The sequence below is a fragment of the Gekko japonicus genome, unplaced genomic scaffold (assembly GCF_001447785.1).
Source record: "Gekko japonicus isolate JY-2015 unplaced genomic scaffold, Gekko_japonicus_V1.1 scaffold975, whole genome shotgun sequence".
NCBI classification, from domain to species: domain Eukaryota; kingdom Metazoa; phylum Chordata; class Lepidosauria; order Squamata; family Gekkonidae; genus Gekko; species Gekko japonicus.
This window is the reverse complement of record NW_015171531.1, coordinates 81847-99567: the sequence shown is the minus strand read 5'-3', so window position 1 is coordinate 99567 and position 17721 is coordinate 81847. Positions and strand designations below refer to the sequence as shown.

The following is a 17721-nucleotide window of genomic DNA, read 5'->3' as shown; positions in this document are numbered from 1 at the left end:
TTCTGCTGATGGGATCTCTGGATCCAACTCAGAGAAGTAACAGGAAGGCAATGAAAGAGGGGAAAGAGACAAATCAGGAGAAATGTAAAAAAAAGAAGCATCAATAGGTATCTAATATTGACACCAAATTATCAAGATAGCGGTGATGTTTGAATGCTGCTATCGAAATGCCAGCCACCTTGGGTGCGGGAGCACAACAAGGGAAGCGTACACAGCGTCCGGCTGTGCGTTTGGCATAAATTGCTGTTTGGTGTTTCATTAAGACTCAAGCCATTCTCAGACCACAGTTCTAAAAACTCGTTTGGACCGTTCTTTTTCGCCAGCAACTTGTGGAAGCCTCTGAACGGTTAAAGGGGCAGTCCAAAGAACTGAAAGATGCCCACCAACAAAGGAAGTTCGCCATGCACGAGTTTTCGGAGCTGAACGAAAGGATGGCAGACCTGCGCTCCCAGAAGCAGAAGCTCTCCCGGCAGCTCCGCGACAAAGAGGAAGAGGCGGAAGTGGTCATGCAGAAAATGGATTCCGTGAGACAGGAAATCCGTAAATCCGAGAAAGCAAGGAAAGAGGTATCTGTGCAGGGCGGGTAATGGACTTCAGTTGCTTGAAATGGTTGCCCTACGGGGTTCGTTCACTCATTTAAGCAGTTTTGGTTCTCCATGCAGTCCTCCCCTTGCTGTGTGGGGTTGTGTGGACATGTGTAACAAATGAACCACTTGCTCCGTCAATACACTGATAATGGGACCACAAGGCCACACTTTGCACTTCCACGGGCTTACTGTTTTCATCTCCCCTCCCCATCCACACACAAAAACAAAAGTTAAAAACGAAACGCAGTTAACTTTTTGTTAGAATTGTTGTAAGCCAGCAGAAGTCCTTTCCTTAAACAGATGTTTCTTAGATACCCAGTCTCTCTTTCATATTAGGCCATTTGTTTAATGTGTTTATTGGCTCCAGGTGTGCCTTTAAAACTACAGGTTTCAGTTAAAGCAAATTCATTCCCAAGATAGACAGTTCTGTCTTGGTTCCGAAAGAACCTTCGCCCATTACCAAATCGTATTTTGGGACATGGCAGAATGTTGCGAAGCTGGTAGTGTCCCTTGGTAAAGATGACAGAGCGGCCCAGATGTTTGCCCTCCACTCTTACACACACACACACACACACACACACACACACACACACACATGTTGCAGCTGATGGGAACTTGTAATTGTTGGCTTCTGTAGTTTCCCTTTTCCTTTTAATAAGGACTTCTTTCACAGAAGTGTCCCCTATTATTAATAAGCTGTGTAGCACTGGTAATTTCCCAAGGATTGACTTGTTAGGTGTTAAGGCTTTTAAACGTAACTAGCTCTTACTGGACCTCAGCTGCCTATTGAAAAAAATCAAGTCCAGGGCTCAGTAAGGTAGGGCAAATCACGGGGCCCACAGCAGGGAGGATGGCCCTTAAAGAGGCATAATTGTGCTCAAAAGGTTCCAGAGGTTACCGGCACAACATGCTCTAGTGCTGGTGACAATGCCTAAGCTAGGGTCTGTTTCTTGTTAATAAGCAGCCCTGTATTTTCCATTTGTAGCTGGAGGCCCAGCTTGATGACGCGCTAGCAGAAGCATCAAAGGAGCGCAAGCTTCGGGAGCACAGCGAAATTTTCTCCAAGCAGGTGGAGAGTGAACTGGAAGCGCTAAAGGTGACAGCGTTGTTGTTTTTTTTTAAAGATCCAAGCAATACAAAAACAAATTTTATTAATTGAGTGCTAGAAACCTGTGTGGTGGTATTGAGCATCTCTTTAGGAACAACTGGTCAGTGTTGCTCAGTGTAAACAGCCCAGAGTGGAAGGCTTGTATTCTGCAGCATGGCTTGTTCCAGTTATAGTGAGTCGCATGTGCTGGATGTGCCACATGATTCCTTCAGACCCGGATGGAAATGCTCTCAGTCTCACAGTGGGAAACAGCTGCCGATGGCGTTGAGTGTAAGACGCACGCCTCGCGGAGACTGCTTTACATTCCCGTCCTTGGGTCCGGTCATCTGCAGAGAGCGGCTTGCACTGTGCATCATGGGATTTTCTCTGTAGATTTGGACTGGCATGGGGAGAGTCCCGAAAGCCGCCGCGTGCAGAGAAAGCCTGCTGGCACGCTGACTGTTGGCACGAGAGGGGAATGAAGCAGCCCTGTGGCAGCCGTGAGCGTGCAGCATCCCAGAGCTGTGCTCTTGACAACTCTCACAAGATTTCACAGTTGTTTTAAAACTGCAACATAAATGACCTGGAATCCCAGGTGAGCAGTGAAGTGAGTTTCGCAGATGACACCAGAATGGTGAGAACTGGAGCAGATTTTGTGGGATCTCTGTGAACATGGTGCGACGACATGGGTAAAAGAGGTTCAGCAAAGAGTAAGCCTGGTGTGGTGGAGAGGGCGTCAGACTAGGATCTGGGAGACCCAGGTTCGAATCCCCACGCTGCCATGGAAGCTCGCTTAGTGACCCCGGGCCTGTCTCACGCACACTCTCAGCCTAACCTACCTCACAGGATTGTTGTGGGGGTAAAATGGAGGAGAGCAGAATAATGTGTTTGGAGTCCCCGTGGGGGGAGGAAAGCAGAGTATAAGTGAAGTAAGAAATAAGCGTCCAGTGTTGCACACTGAGGCAAAGAATTCTAACTTCATGTGTACATGGGTGCAATGCTCCTGGCTACTGCATAAATTAGTTTGCTCTGGAGCCATCCTTCCTGAGCTGAGACAAAAATGTGTGAGCCGGAGGCTAAAAAAACTGAGCTAGCTCACACTAACTCTGCTTAGAGGGGATACTGCACAGGTGGGATCTGGACAGATGGTGCCTGACCATGAAAGGTACATCAGGGAGGATGTGGATAGTTGCTTGGCAACATCAGCTCAGTGTGCATAAGTGGTGGGAAAGGCACAGACAGTAGTATCCTAATGCTCGTGTTTAGCTCCGTAGTGCAGCTGCATCTGGAATACGGGGGCCAGTTTTCTTTGCCCCCATCTCAAAGAGGACATCGTAGGGCTGGAAATATTACCAGAAAAGGCAGCCAGCTGGATGAAGGCACTTGATGAAAACAGTGGAGAGAGCACTTTTTCTCCTTCTCTCATAATAGCATTCAGAGGTCATTTCGTAGAAAAAGAGGTGCAGGAGCTCATTAGCGTAACTCATTCGCATAACTTATTTGCATATGCCACACCCCCTGACATCACCGGAAGTGTGTCAGAAGGCAACACCCACTGCTCAGGCTCCACTGGACTGTTTTGGATTGCTAGCTATTGGCGGAGGGGGGGGGGAGTGCAGATATGTCCTCGCAGAGGAGGGAGAGCTTGTACCTGAATAAAACTTGGTCTTAAAGGTGCCACTGGACTGTTTTGGACCAGAGGGCCGGGGGGAGCTCTGCAACTTACCTGGCTGCTTCTTGCTGTGACTGAGGGCTGCTGGGAGCAGGGGGTGGGGCTTGTTGCATGTGCCCGCCCCCTGGACTCTTTACTGCCGGAGCTCCGCTCCTGCAGGAAATGACCCCTGATAGCATTCAGGGGCACCCAATAAAGGGCAGTGGGTTCAGGGCAGACCAGACAAAGTATTTCTTTGCTGAGAGTAATGAACTTGTTGGACAAGATGTCCTCACGCCCCTAGCATAAAGAGATGGGGGGGGACACACACGGAGGATAGGTCTGTCCCTTAGCCGCTAGCTAGCTAAGTAGAACCCCCATGTTCAGAGGTAGTATACCCATACCGTGCCGATGGCTGGAGCTGCAGTAACAGGAGAGGGGCCTTTAGCCTCTGTTTCACCGCTTGCCTGCATTCCAGGGTATGTAGTCGGCCACTGCAAGACCCAGGATGCGGAACGAGGTGGGCTGCTGGGTCTGAGCCCACAAGGCTCATCTTACATTGTGTTCTCGATCCTTGGCGATCAGTCCGTGCTTACATTTCTGGGCGGTGTTGCTTCTGAATGCAAACTGTACATGTTTCAGTGTTGCCCTCTTTTTAAAAACCTTTGTGCACCTGGGGGGGGGAGAGAAAGGCTAGGTTGGAACATTTCTCCCTGGTGTGCTAATTTCTATGCACTGGGGATTTTTTTCCCAAACTCAGAGGAGCATTCAAATACGTGAGTTTTGCAGCCGCAGAATGGTGTGGTGTACCCACAGGTGGGATTACGCAACATGATTTCTGCATGCATGAGTCTGCTTCCAGTTAATTGTTTTCAGAGAGATCGGAATGGGACAAAACAAAGGAAGGAGCCGTCTTCAAGATATACTGAAACTAAGCAACATGTATGGGTCACAGTCATTCTAGCCGTGGGGAAAATTTTAAAAAGCCATAGTCCGATTTGTGCTGAAGTCGTGCTAAAGTTTAAATAGATGGAAGAATGACTCCTTGTCGGTTTTTGCTCTTCTGCAGCTGAAGCAGGGGGGCCGTGCTGCGGGGGCCATGCAGGAGCATCAGCAGGAGCTGGCCAAAATGAAGTCAGAGCTCGAGAAGAAAATCTTGTTCTACGAGGAGGAGCTGGTCAGGCGAGAAGCATCCCACATCTTGGAAGTCAAGAACGTGAAGAAGGAAGTGCACGATTTAGAAAGCCACCAGCTAGCACTACAGAAAGAGATCCTGATGTTAAAAGACAAACTGGACAAGGCCAAGAGAGAGAAGTAAGTTCTGTATGCAGCACTTCTTTCGAAAATGTGGTTTTTCTCCCCCTTGAGTATGTGGAATCCAAGAACCAAAGAGGAGATATGCACCCACCTCCCTAAAAAAAAATTTGGTGATCGTAGTCCCTTTTTAATCCTCCTGGGAAAGGGGTTTTTATACGATCTTCTTTCACTCTTAGGCACAGCGAGATGGAAGAAGCGGTGGGAACTCTGAAGGAGAAATACGAGCGGGAGAGATCCATGCTCCTCGAAGATAACAAGAAAATAACAACCGAAAACGAAAAGGTAATTGACACAACTTGAGATAAAGCACAGTTAACCTTTTTCATCAGTCATAGCTGGCAATTAATTTATTTCCTTGAAATGTTGTTATAAAACCTTGGACTCAGTGCAGACAAGTATTTGGTTTTTTTTAATGATTGGTATCTCTAACTGGTGGGGAGGAAGATTATTCTCACTGGCCCAAATGGGAGATTACAGTTTTGGGCAAATAAAATGCATCCCCTCAGTTACCAAAACTGAACAAGAATGTGCTGTTGAGTAGCAGCCATAGAATCACAGAGTTGGAAGGGGGTCCTACGGGCCATCTAGTCCAACCCCCTGCTCAATGCAGGATCAGCTTAGAGCATCCCTCACAAGGGTTTGTCCAGCTGCTGCGTAAAGACTGCCAACTCATGGTGACTCCAACCATTGGATGTTCAAGGCAAGAGACGTTCAGAGGTGGCTTGCCATTGCTTTCTTCTATGTAGCAACTCCAGTCTTCCTTGGTGGTTTCCCATCTAAGTACTGACCGTGGCCAAAGCTGAAGTTGCTAGTAATGCCTTTTGCTTAAAGGACAGTTTGTATGTATGTGCACCCTGCCACCTGCAGAGCTGTTCTTAATTTGCCTCTTTGAAACGTCTTTGGGATACATTGTGGGGTGTCTTGCCCCCCTACCCCCCCCCCCAGAGTTGTTGTGAGCCAGGAAATGACTTTGGTGTGAAAACCACTGCTTCTGTCATTGCAGCTTTGTTCCTTTGTGGATAAACTTACAGCGCAAAACAGGCAGCTCGAGGATGAGCTTCAGGATTTGGCGGCAAAGAAGGAATCTGTAGCCCACTGGGAAGCTCAGATTGCAGAAATTATTCAGTGGTACGTGCAGTTTGGAGAGCCTTCTGAAAAAATACATTGGAGCCTCATTAATAGAAGCAAATCTCCCGGGGGAACAGAGACAGGCGTTCTCGCAGATGATATGCTTCAAAAAATTCACACGCGTCTGCAAATATTGATTGATGTGCCCGGTCCTTCCTGTTTTTATTACTCTTACAGGAGCTTATTAACCTTGCGGGTCAACTGATTCACCAAAGCGCGGATGTCTAGGTCATACATTAAAGATTACTTAATATTAATTTAAAAGGTTGTAACCATGGTGTTCATCACTTTTCTTGCATTTTGCTTTTCCCCCCCTTCGTTTTCTAAGGCATCTGTCTTGTATCCCTGCATGGATTTGTATCCTTCAAGTGGACTCCCCCCCCCCAATCCATATTATAACATGGGCATAAGGGAGAAGTTGTGTCATTCAGTAGTTATCACTTATCACTGCTCCTATACAGTAGCCCCAACATAGTGCCATGGGTACTGTGGTGTCTGCTGATGGGTGTTGTGGTGCCCACTGCCTTCTTTCCCCAGTCATCCCTTTCCTGTACTTCACTGTAGTAAGAGCACTTCACAAGAGTCATCATCTTTGCGTCTTCAGGGAGCACCCATTTAGAAACAGCTGCCTCCATTCTAGGAGAATGCTTGGCTTGGGATCTCCCAAGATTCCGTGTGTCATTGGGCCTGGTCCCCGTGGCAGTCATGTCGTGGCAGTGCCCACCACCTGTTCTGAAAATCCAAAAGGGCCCACAGGTTTAATAACTGTTGACAGTCCCAGACGTTCCCACAGCTACATCCCGCACAGTTGCAATGAGGGGAAAAAAGTGTTTTCTTGGCAACTAAATGATACGATTGGGAAAATGAAAACTTCTCTGCAGCAGACTGTGTTGCCTCGACGAAAATGGCAGGGAATGGTCAAAAATCACAGGATGCGGTTCTGCAGATCTGGCCTTTTAAAACTGCCTGGTTGAAAACTACCTTTAACCCATGTGTAAGAGGCTTTGGGCTCTTAGGAAGAAAGTGGGGTATTAGTAAAACAGAAGTTGACGTTGGCTCCCACAAAATGAAATATTAGCGAGAGTGGCAGGGGAGGGGCTGTGGCTCAGTGGCAGAGCATCTGCTTTGCACGCAGAAGGTCCCAGGTTCAATCCCTGGCATCTCCAGTCAAAACAGTCGGGTGGTGGGTGATGGGGAAGACCTCAGCGTGAGACCCTGGAGAGCTGCTGCTGGTCTGAGTAGACAGTACTGACCTTGATGGGCCAAGGCTCTGATTCAGGGTAAGGCAGCTTCTTGCGTTGTTCATGTGGTTGGCTTAAAAATAATTAGACAGGCTTCTGAATTCGGGGAAACTGTTTTCAGCTAGAAGGTCCAGCTTGGGGCTTCAGCTGTGGGGTTCGCTACCCTTGCCGTGTGCTGCTTCCCTGGGTTTAGCCACTGGAATTTTTCATGCAAGAACACACCACTGTGTTGCTGGTTGTTAATCTGTTTGGGACTGGTTAGTAGCGTGTGCGCTTGCATAGGCTTTTCACATGCGCAGCTCGGTAAAGGAGTGACTCGTGTGTTTTGAACACCAGGGTGAGCGATGAAAAAGATGCACGAGGGTATCTTCAGGCTCTGGCGTCTAAGATGACAGAAGAACTTGAATCGTTGAGAAGCTCCAGTCTGGGATCGAGAACACTGGTAAGCGTCGCCCGTCAGGCAGTCCCAGTCCAAGGTGCCTCCGACGCTTGGCACTCATCGGACTAGTGAGGCCTCTTAAAAACGGAAGCCCGTGCCGTGCCGAAAGAACAGTCAGCCCCCTCCTCCTCCTCCCTCCTTGATGCGTTCCCTCATCCCAGTTTTATTTTGCTTGTGAATTCCAGCATTGCGGCCCAGTCAACAACTCGATCCGCTCTGTGTTTGTTTCACTTCCTGTTGCAGTTGCATATCCTGCGACCAGTACGAGAATAAAGGCAGCAGTCGGTAAACGTTAAGCCTGTTGCTCGGAGGGTTGGCCTCTGTCATGGCATCCCTGCTAATCCTGGCTAGAGAAGCTTCCCAGCCCCAAACCAGAGCAAAATCTTGGCCATGACAACCTTTGTTGGGAACAGGGAATAGATTGGCTCAGGCATTTCACGTCTTCCCTGGCAGGATATTGACTTGAATTGGCATAAGGGAAAAGAATTGTTTCTCCCCGGGCGGAAGCCAAAGGAAGGGCGAATTCCAGAGTCGGTTTCCTTCCTGGTAGGATCCTAGGGGCAGGGCCACCGTTTACTGGCCCCATAACTCAGTGGGGACCGCAGGGTGACACAAATCCACCGCTCTTTCATATCCTAATGCTTTAATGAGTAGGGGAGAGTGGTCTGTTTGCAAAGAATAGCTGATTAAAAAAGCATACACAGTGAAGTGGATTTTGGCAGATCATCAATTCAGTAATTGCCTCTTTTGAAGCGAATTTTACATCAGTATATTGAAACGCCGCACAGCAGAACTTCACCTCATATGCCTTTTGAAAGCTTCTTCTGGCTTTATTTGTTTTCCTATATTTAAATCCTGTGCCTGTGAGCTCACCAAGGGAGCCAGGGGGGGGGGCAGTATCTCGATCAGTTCCATCTGACGGGGGCGGGAGAGCGCTAGTCAGCTTTTGCTTTAACTTTGACACGTTTTCGGCTAATAAAAAGTTGGGGGGGATTACTTTTATGACTTCCGGTGCAACTTCTGAAGAGATTTAATGTTTTATACGTATGATCCCTGCTTCAGACTTACTAGCAATTGCTTTTGCCTGCGACAGGATCCACTCTGGAAAGTAAGACGCAGTCAGAAGCTGGATATGTCAGCGAGGCTGGAATTGCAGTCAGCTCTGGATGCAGAAATACGTGCCAAACAACTAGTCCAGGAAGAATTGCGAAAGGTTAAGGATGCCAACCTGTCCTTTGAGAGGTAATTATGTATTTTGAGATCTTCCCCCCCCCACTCCCAGCCTCTTCCACAGGATTGTTCTAGTGCTGGAATGGACTGTGACATGCCTCTTTCTGGCAGAGAGGCGATTTTTATATTATCACTTTTTTTAAATTAACGCTTTGACATTTTTGAGAATACCCGTGTTTTGGGGGAGTATAAAAATCAAATAAGCAGCCCCGAGTCTTGTGTTCACATTACAATGTAAATTTAATATACTTAGATCTGGTGCTGACACAAAGTTCCCAAACCAATTAGTCGCGGCCAATGTTCCCTCTAATCTGTGGAGTCTTGTGGGCAAAAATTGTACTTTGTGAGCAGCTGGCATTTAAAGTTGTGAGCCAGCGATTTGGCCACTGCATAAATTAGTTTGCTTTGAAGCCCTCCTTCCTGAGCTAAGACTAAGAGCCGGAGGCTAAGAAATGGTGAGCCAGCTCACACTAACTCACCTTAGAGGGAACACTGGTCGGGACTATGAGATTGAAAGATTAGTGCATTCCTTTGTCCTACCCCTCCCTTCTATAAGCATGACCTTCCCTGTACCCTAAACTATGGTTAAGGGTTACAGCTATATTTTTAATTAACATTTTTATGCACTTTTCCACCAAGTTTGGGTTCTCACCACGGTAAACAATTAAACTTTAAAAACTGGAGGGAAGGAGGGAGAGAGAGAGATTTTAAAGTTTAATTGTTCACCACGGTGAGAATCCACACTGGGTGGAAAAGCTGCATAAATATAAAAAAATAAGTCATATGTATATAAAAACTAAAATTAAAAACATAAATAGGAATTGGGGGCAGTGTTCCCTCTAAGCAGAATTTGTGTGAGCTAGCTCAGTTTTTTAGCCTCCGGCTCACACGTTTATGTCTTAGCTCAGGAAGGATGGCTCCAGAGCAAACTAACCTATGCAGTAGCCAAATTGCTCACTCACAACTTTAATGCCAGTAGCTCACAAAGCAGAATTTTTGTTCACAAGACTCCACAGCTTAGAGGGAGTATTGATTGGGGGGGTCAATAAGAGAACACTAAATGAAACAAAAAGGTTTTTACCTCCCGGCAGAAGACAATGATAAAAAAAAAATCTCCCTGGAGAGGGAATTATGCAGCTTTGGTGCCACAACCAGGAAGGCCCTTTCTCAGGATGCCATACGGGGGTACCCGAAGCAAGGCCCCCAAAGATTGACTCTAATAGTTAGGTATGCTGTTCCCAGGCCCTGTGGGTTTTTAAAGGACAATACCCAGCATCTTGAATTGGTTCCAGGAGCAAACTGGAAGTCAGTGTAGATGGAACAAGACTGGATTGATAATCTTCCCCATGACCCACTCTAGTGAATAATCTTGCCACAGCATTCTTTAGAGATTGTAGTTTCCTGCCACTCTTTAAGGGCAGCCCAAACTGGTAGAAGGCGCTTCCGCTGCTACCTGCTTATCCAGCAGCACCCCCAAACTAAAAACTTGTGCCTTCAGAGAGGAGTGCAACCCCATCTAGAACAGGAGATACCTCAGTTCCTGGGTCAGTCCTTCTGCCCACCACCAGCACTTTTTCCTTGTAATCTTCAATTTATTGACCCTCACCAATCCCAGAACGTCCTCCAGGCACCCTTTCGAGGTTTCCACAGTCTCCTTGGGATTCAATGGAAGCATATGGGATATTGCTGGCAACCCATCTCATATCTCAGGATGACCTCATCTAATGTTTTCATGCAGAGCCTAAAAAGCACGGGGGATAAGGTGAAACCTGGTAGGATTCCAGAGACCAAGGGTCCAAGCAGCAGTCCCTCAGTACCACCTTCTGAAACCTACCTTCCAATTAGGGTCAAAATCACCATGAAATGATGGTCTCAACCTCAAAAGGTGGCCCAGAAGAATACCGTTTTGAAAGCCACTGAAAGGTCCAGAAAAGCTAGCAGGTCACACTCCTCCCTCTAGCCATCTCTCAGCACGGGTCATCAGCCAGAGTTACCAAGGCTGTTTCAGTCCCATAAACAGGCCTGGAACCAGATTGGAAAGGATCCAAGCAATCTACTTCATCTAGGAACCCCTGAAGTTTTCCAGCCATCACTTGTTCCATCACCTTGCCTAGGAATGGTACATTTGAGACCGTATGATAGTTACTCGAGTCTCCTGGGTCCAGAGTAGGTTTGTTTAGTCTGAAGTTTTCCAGCCATCACTTGTTCCATTACCTTGCCTAGGAATGGTACATTGGAGACCGTATGATAGTTACTTGAATCTCCTGGGTCCAGAGTAGGTTTGTTTAGCGGTGGATGGCCCACCACCTGTGTCCAAGTGGGGGGAAAGACCGTGGGGGTAACTACCCCCTCTCTTGAGGCATTTGCTGTCTCCCAGACCCAGTTGATCCCCCCCCCAAAAAATGCTCCCTTTAAGCCATGGAGTCTTGTGAGCAAAAGTTCTACTTTGTGAGCTACTGGCATTAAAGTTCTGAGCGAGTGATTTGGCTACTGCATGAATTAGTTTGCTCTGGAGCCCTCCTTCCCAAGCTAAGACAAACAATGTGTGAGCCGAAGGCTAAAAAAACTGTGGGCTAACTCACACTAACTCAGCTTAGAGGGAACACTGGGCTGTTTGTTGTGTTTGGCAAACCCCAGGGACCACCAATTTGACTATCAGAACTCCCTTCCCCTAAAATTCAGGGTAATCCTTCTACTTCTCAACCCCTTTTAGATTAAATGTTATGCTGAATAAGTGTAGTACCAGTGGCCTTCCTTCTGAACTGACAAATTTGACCATTATCTTTCCCATTAGCAGCCAGGAAACAGCCCCTGTTGACCTACACGGATGCGTCCTAATAACCACTTTACAAGTATTATACTCTTGTTAGAAAAGGCTTTTGCTTCGGTCTGTTGCAATATAATTTGCCTTTCCTTTTGGCGTGCAATATGTAGTGCCACATGTGACTCGTAGCAGATTTCCTGAGGTAGCGATTCTTAATTAAAAAAATAATATCATGTAAGATTTGATTTGAGTTAGCTTCTTTGCACATACACAGAAAGCAGAGGGGTGGGGATGTCATTAGTGCTTTTAGTTGGTTTCCTGTTAATGGCCTGGTCAAAATATGATTTATTTATTGTGTGGTGGGAAGTGCTGTCAAATCACAACTAACTTCCGGCAATTCCATAGGGTTTTCGAGGCAAGAGACAAATAGAGTTGGTTTGCCATTGCCTGCCTCTTCTTCAGTGATCGTCCATCGAAGTTCTAGACAGGGCCAATCCTGCTTAGCTCCCATGATCTGACAAGATTGGGCTACCCTGGGCCATGTCATTTTTTGTTTATTTATTGTACTGTCCTAATAATCATTTTCTTACCATCCAATTGATTGTATATCTAATGCTGAATATTCTCCTCCCCCTGAAAGGGGGGGTCTACAAACTTGGGGGAATCCCCAGTTTGCAAAAGAATCTAAAAAGGTTGGGTGTACGGCAACGCTCCCTCTAAGCTGTGGAGTCTTGTGAGCACAAATTCTACTTTGTGAGTGACTGGCATTAAAGTTGTGAGCGAGCGATTTGGCTGCTGCATAAATTAGTTTGCTCTGGAGCCATCCTTCCTGAGCCAAGACAAAAACGTGTGAGCCGCAGGCTAAAGAACTGTGAGCTAGCTCACACTAACTCAGCTTAGAGGGAACACTGGTGTACAGATGTTAAAAAAACCCACTTCAGTCTATTGGCACTGCAGCTTTAAAAGAGGATGCTGACAAGCTCGAGCGTGTCCAGAAGAGGGCAACCAGGATGGTGAGAGGGTTGGAATCCAAGTCTTAGAGGGGACATGATTGCAGTCTTCAAGTATTTGAAGGGCTGCCATGTAGAAGATGGAGCGGATCTATTCTCTCTTGCTCCGGATTGCAAGACTAGATCTAATGGGTGGAAATTACAAGGGAGTCGTTACCGGCTAAATATCAGGAAAAACTTCCTAACTCTAAGGGTGGTTGAGCAGTGGAACAGTCTGCCTCGGGAGGTGGTGGATGCTCCTTCGCTGGACGTTTTCAGGCGGAGGCTGGACGACCATCTTTTGGGTATGTTGTAGGTATGTAGGGCTATCTTTCAGCTATGTTCCTGTAGAGTGCAGGGGGTTGGACTAGATGACCTTCAAGGTCCCTTCCAACTCTAACATTCTATGATTCTATTCTATGATTCTATGAGAACGAGATCTTGCCATGTGAAATGTCAGACACCGTTTGGGGGCTGCTTGTTGACCCCCATAAGCATTGCCAGGGCAGAAGGAAGCAAAGAAAGCATCACGGGACAGAGGTGGATGCTGCTGAGGTGAGAGAGAGGGCAACAAGAGGCAGGGGGTGGGAAAGAAGTCAGGCAGGCAGGCAGAAAGCAGGTGGTCGGTGGGGTGAAGATGCCAGTTGGCAGCTGGGGATGGAGTAATAGGGAAAGGCAGGCGGCAGTGGCTCCAGTCAGAGAGGGAAGGCAGCATCGCAGGGGTGTGTGCGGGGAGGGGGGGGGGCGAAAGAGAAGGATCAAGAAGGGTCAACGGCAGAAGGGTCTGTGCATGAAAGTAAGAAGCAAGGGCCAGCGAATAAGTGGGGGTTTCCTCTCTCCCCCCCGCACAAGTTCCTCATGTGCCCCCTATTCAGATATCAGGCACTGGAATGTGATCTAACGTCATTCTATGATTCTATTCTGTGATTCTATGAGAATGAGATCTTGCCGTGTGAAATGTCAGACACCGTTTGGGGGTTGCCTGTTGACCCCCATAAGCATTGTCAGGGCAGAAGGAAGCAAAGAAGGCATCACGGGACAGAGGTGGCTGCTGCTGAGGTGAGAGAGAGGGCAGCAAGGGGCAGGGGGTGGGAAAGAAGTCAGGCAGGCAGGCAGAAAGCAGGTGGTCGGTGGGGTGAAGATGCCAGGTGGCAGCTGGGGAGGGAGTAATAGGGAAAGGCAGGCAGCAGTGGCTCCAGTCAGAGAGGGAAGGCAGCATCGCAGGGGTGTGTGCGGGGAGGGGGGGGCAAAGAGAAGGATGCAGCAGGGTCAACAGCGGAAGGGTCTGTGCATGAAAGTGAGAAGCAAGGGCCAGCAAATAAGTGGGGTTCCCCCCCCCCCGCACAAGTTCCTCATGTGCCCCCTATTCAGATATCAGGCACTGGAATGTGATCTAACGTGACCAGAAGATTTCTTTTTTGGGGGGTGTTCTTTTGCCGTATAACTATCTCCCCATTCAGCCCCAGGGTTCTGTTTAACTAGAAAGCTTATTTAATCTTAATGCCAGTAATTTTTAGAGTTTCTTTTGAAGCTTATCAGGCATTTCTTCAAAGTGATGATTAATAATGCCAGGCAAACTCCCCTCTATTGCTAATAACCCTCCCCTGCACCGTGGAGCCACAGAAGAGCGGCAGGCATGTTCTCAGTGCATTCTTGGTTTCCTCTGGGTGCAAGAGGACGCAATAAGTCTGGCTGGCCAGTGTATGGCACAAACTGACTATGGACCACTGTTCTCTCTAAGCTGAGTTAGTGTAAGCCAGCTCAGTTTTTTAGCCTCCGGCTCACACATTTTTGTCTTAGCTCAGGAAGGGTGGCTCCAGAGCAAACTAATTTATGCAGGAGCCAAATCGCTCGCTCACAACTTTAATGCCAGCAGCTCACAAAGTAGAATTTCTGCTCACAAGACTCCACAGCTTAAAGGGAACATTGCTATGGACCCTAGAATATGTCCAGGGATGCTCAGCCCTGGATGTTGTCCTGCGGCTGTTGCTTGGAGGTTCCTCAGCAGAGACGTTGACGTGGAAAGCATTCCCTTGAAAGCCCAGCTGCTGCTTCAAGACTGCCAGTAAGGGGGAGCTCACCACCACCTCCCTAGGCAGCTGATTCCACCGTTGCACAACTCTTATTGCAGAAATAATTTTTTTCCCTAATATCCAGCTGGTACCTTCCTGTCCTTAATTTAAACCCATTATTGTGAATAGAATCATAGAATCACAGAGCTGGAAGGGCCCCTACAGGCCATCTAGTCCAGCCCTCTGCCCAATGCAGGATCAGCCTAGAGCGTCATCCCTGACAAGTGTTTGGTTTGCCCCAACAGTTTAGGGGCTAATGAGTAATTGAGGAAGGGGGCACGATTTTGAGCTATAACCTGCTCCTCATTCTCTCTGTTCTTGATTGTAAACTGTCAGGGGATGGAGCAGAGTAACCACCCCCACCCCTTTGTTGTCCTTCAACAGGCTTTTAGTTCCTCTTGACATTCTGGGCCTCCTGTCTCAGGCAGTTATCAAGTAGGGTTGCCTGAAGATCTCCTAAAATTACAACTGATCTCCAGACTACAGAGAAGAGTTTCCCTGGAGGAAATGGCTGCTTTGGATGACGGACTGTATGACATTACACCCTCTGATGTCCCTCCCCAAATCCCCCTCTCCAAGGCCCCCCAATTTGCCATTAAAAATTTTCTAATCCAGAGTTGGGGACCCCAGTTCTAAAGAGTTTTGTCATATTTTGTAGCAGAACCTCCTTGATTGGGGACTGGTGTTGTGTGTATTTGAGTTTGCAGCCTTTAGAATCCATGAAGGGCTTGGATTTCCCTTAGAGTCAGAGCTTCCTGTTCTAGCAGGTGTTCAGTTAACTCTTGTCGTATGATTAAACTGAATTTCCTGGGCGTTTAGTAATTCTGAGACAGCTGGGGAAGTAAAAGAAGGATGCTACTGCAGCTCAAAGAGCTTGGGAGGAGTCACTGAAGACAAAACGCAGGCACTGGCCTGTGTTGGTTTATCACTTTATTTATTTATTCAACTCCTAGACTGCCCTCCCTCTAAGCAGGGCTCAGGGTGGTGTGCAACATTTCCGATGCAACATTTGCAATCAGTCAGTCAGGTAGCCTTATTGGCATAAAACAATACCTTAAAAGAGGATTACTATAAAAAAATAGACATATAAAACCATACATATAAAACCAAGTATTTTGCAAACTACATAATATTGTGTAATGTTACATAAAACAATTTGCAATCAAGTTAAAAACAATTAAGCCCAAAACAGTTGCGGATGACGCTTAAAACAGACCAGTTTGTATCTTTACCCCGTGGGGGGGGGGGAAAGGGGGGGGGGAGCCAGGCTAGATGGAAAACCATCGCTGTCCTCAACCATAAGCCTGGCACAACTCCTCCATCTTACAGCCCCCCCCCCCCCGAATTGTACTAAGTCCCGCAGGGCACGAAAGTCATTCAGCAAAGAGGTCCACCAGGTCAGCACCAAGGTCAAGGAATCCCTGGCTCTGGTTGAGGACAGATGGATATTTTTCAGGCCAGGGATCACTAGTGGATTCTTCTCCCCTGAGCATAATGCTCTTTGGGGGGGGGGTATACCAGGGGAGGTAGTCCCATAGATCTGTTGCTCCCAGATCATGTAGGGCAGAGGTGTTGAGAACTCATTTGTTACAAGGGCCGGATCTGGCATAAACGTTGCTTTGTCACGCTGGGCCTCGTGTCCCATAAAATGTAATGGCCGGTACCAGAGATATAAACTTTTTAAAGGACTGTAGCTAGTAAGCTCTGAGTTGGTGTGTCCTCATTGCAAGGGCCTGTGGGCTGGGGGGTAAACCCGCATGGGCAGTCAGGAAAGCCAGCGGTGCTGTGCTGGGCAGATGCTCCTGCGCTGCCCGGAGGGGAGGCAAAACCCTTTCCCCAGCCTGCTCCCAACCCTAATGCTGTGAGCCTGGGCTCCAGGGTAAAAATGGGAAGTGGCTGGGTGTGGCATACGCCCCGCTGCTCCCAAGCCCCCATGGAAGAGGACTGGGAAGACAAGTTGAACTAACCCCCCTGCCTGTGGGAAGTGGAGGGCCCAAGGCCACATGCACGGGAAGACTCAAGCCAAGCAAACCCCGATAAACCGGAGACGCCTGTGCGGCAGTGGCTGCCTCCAAGGCTGCCAGGTGATCCATGGCGGGGTGATGCTGGAGGTTCAAGCCAGAGATCATTGGCAAGCCGTGCCACCCCCATGCAGCGGTGGCTGGCAAAGGCTGCTGGATCATCTGATGGGGGAGTGGGCACCATGTGTACAAGGCAGAGGCCCAAGGTCACTTAGCAACCAGTATAACCAGAGCTCGCTGGCACGCTCCCCCCCCCTGTGAGGCAGCAGCTATTGGGTGGTCCCTGAGGGAGGGAGGCCCAGCCACTGAGTCGCGTGCTCTGCGAGAGGTCTGGGCCCCCAATGTGTGTTAGAAGGTGCAGAAGAATGCCCCCCATGGGCCAAAGCACAGCTGCTGCATGGGGGGAGGGGTGCAAATATGGCGGCGGTGCTGGCCACCAGCAGACACCAACAGAAGATTATCTGCATCCCCCCATATGCAAGTGCCAATCCCCGCAGCCATCTGGGACGGCATCCCCAGAGCTGCAGGGCAAGCAGAAACGCATGCAACCTCACTTTGGAACCCCACGCCGGCATGAATGTGGCTGCAGTGGCTGCCAACTTACCAGTGAGGCTGCCACTGAAGCAAAGTGGTTCTGCTTGATTGCTGCAGATGAGGTTGAAGCCACAATCAGACTGGCTCCGCCCTCCCACAGCAGCCTCCTGTTCCCTCCCTCACACCAGTTGCGTGTGGGCCAAATAAGAGCCCTGGACGGGCCGGTTCCAGCCCCCAGGCCTTATGTGTGACACCCCTGGTTCAGGGCCTTGAAGGCTAGTACCAAAACCTAAAACCTGAGCCAGTGCAGCTGGTGAACCACCGGTTGAATGTGCGCTGTCAGTGGGAGGTCAGTGGGATTCCATGCCGCTGCACTCTGGACCGGTTGTCGTTTCTGGGTCAGTTTCAAGGGTAGCCCTATGTAGAGCAAGTTATAGTAGTGTAGTCTGGAGGTGACCATTATGTGCATTTACTGTGACTAAGTCAGGAGGACGAGACAGGAAAGGGGCCAGTTGCCTGATCTGGTGCAATTGAAGAAACGCCAGTCTGGCAACATTTGTGACATGGGTCTCCATCGATAAGGAGGCATCCAGAAACACACTCAGGCTCTTGACTATCGGTGCCAGTGTTAGAGGCACACCATCAAGAGCTGGGAGTTGGC

General features: G+C 48.5%; 1 protein-coding gene and 1 non-coding gene across 2 annotated transcripts in view; both read left to right on the top strand.

Moving 5' to 3' along the window:
* CDC42BPB (CDC42 binding protein kinase beta) overlaps positions 1 to 17721 on the top strand; it is a 119000-nt gene that overhangs the window by 51099 nt on the left and 50180 nt on the right. The window contains exons 12-19 of the mRNA XM_015419590.1: positions 324 to 566; positions 1573 to 1683; positions 4395 to 4639; positions 4819 to 4924; positions 5646 to 5770; positions 7348 to 7453; positions 8544 to 8692; positions 9976 to 9985. Of these exons, the coding sequence (XP_015275076.1) occupies positions 324 to 566; positions 1573 to 1683; positions 4395 to 4639; positions 4819 to 4924; positions 5646 to 5770; positions 7348 to 7453; positions 8544 to 8692; positions 9976 to 9985 (1095 nt within the window). The remainder of the gene's footprint in view (positions 1 to 323; positions 567 to 1572; positions 1684 to 4394; positions 4640 to 4818; positions 4925 to 5645; positions 5771 to 7347; positions 7454 to 8543; positions 8693 to 9975; positions 9986 to 17721) is intronic.
* TRNAA-UGC lies at positions 6865 to 6936 on the top strand. The gene has a single exon. It is a non-coding gene; the product is annotated as a tRNA-Ala (tRNA).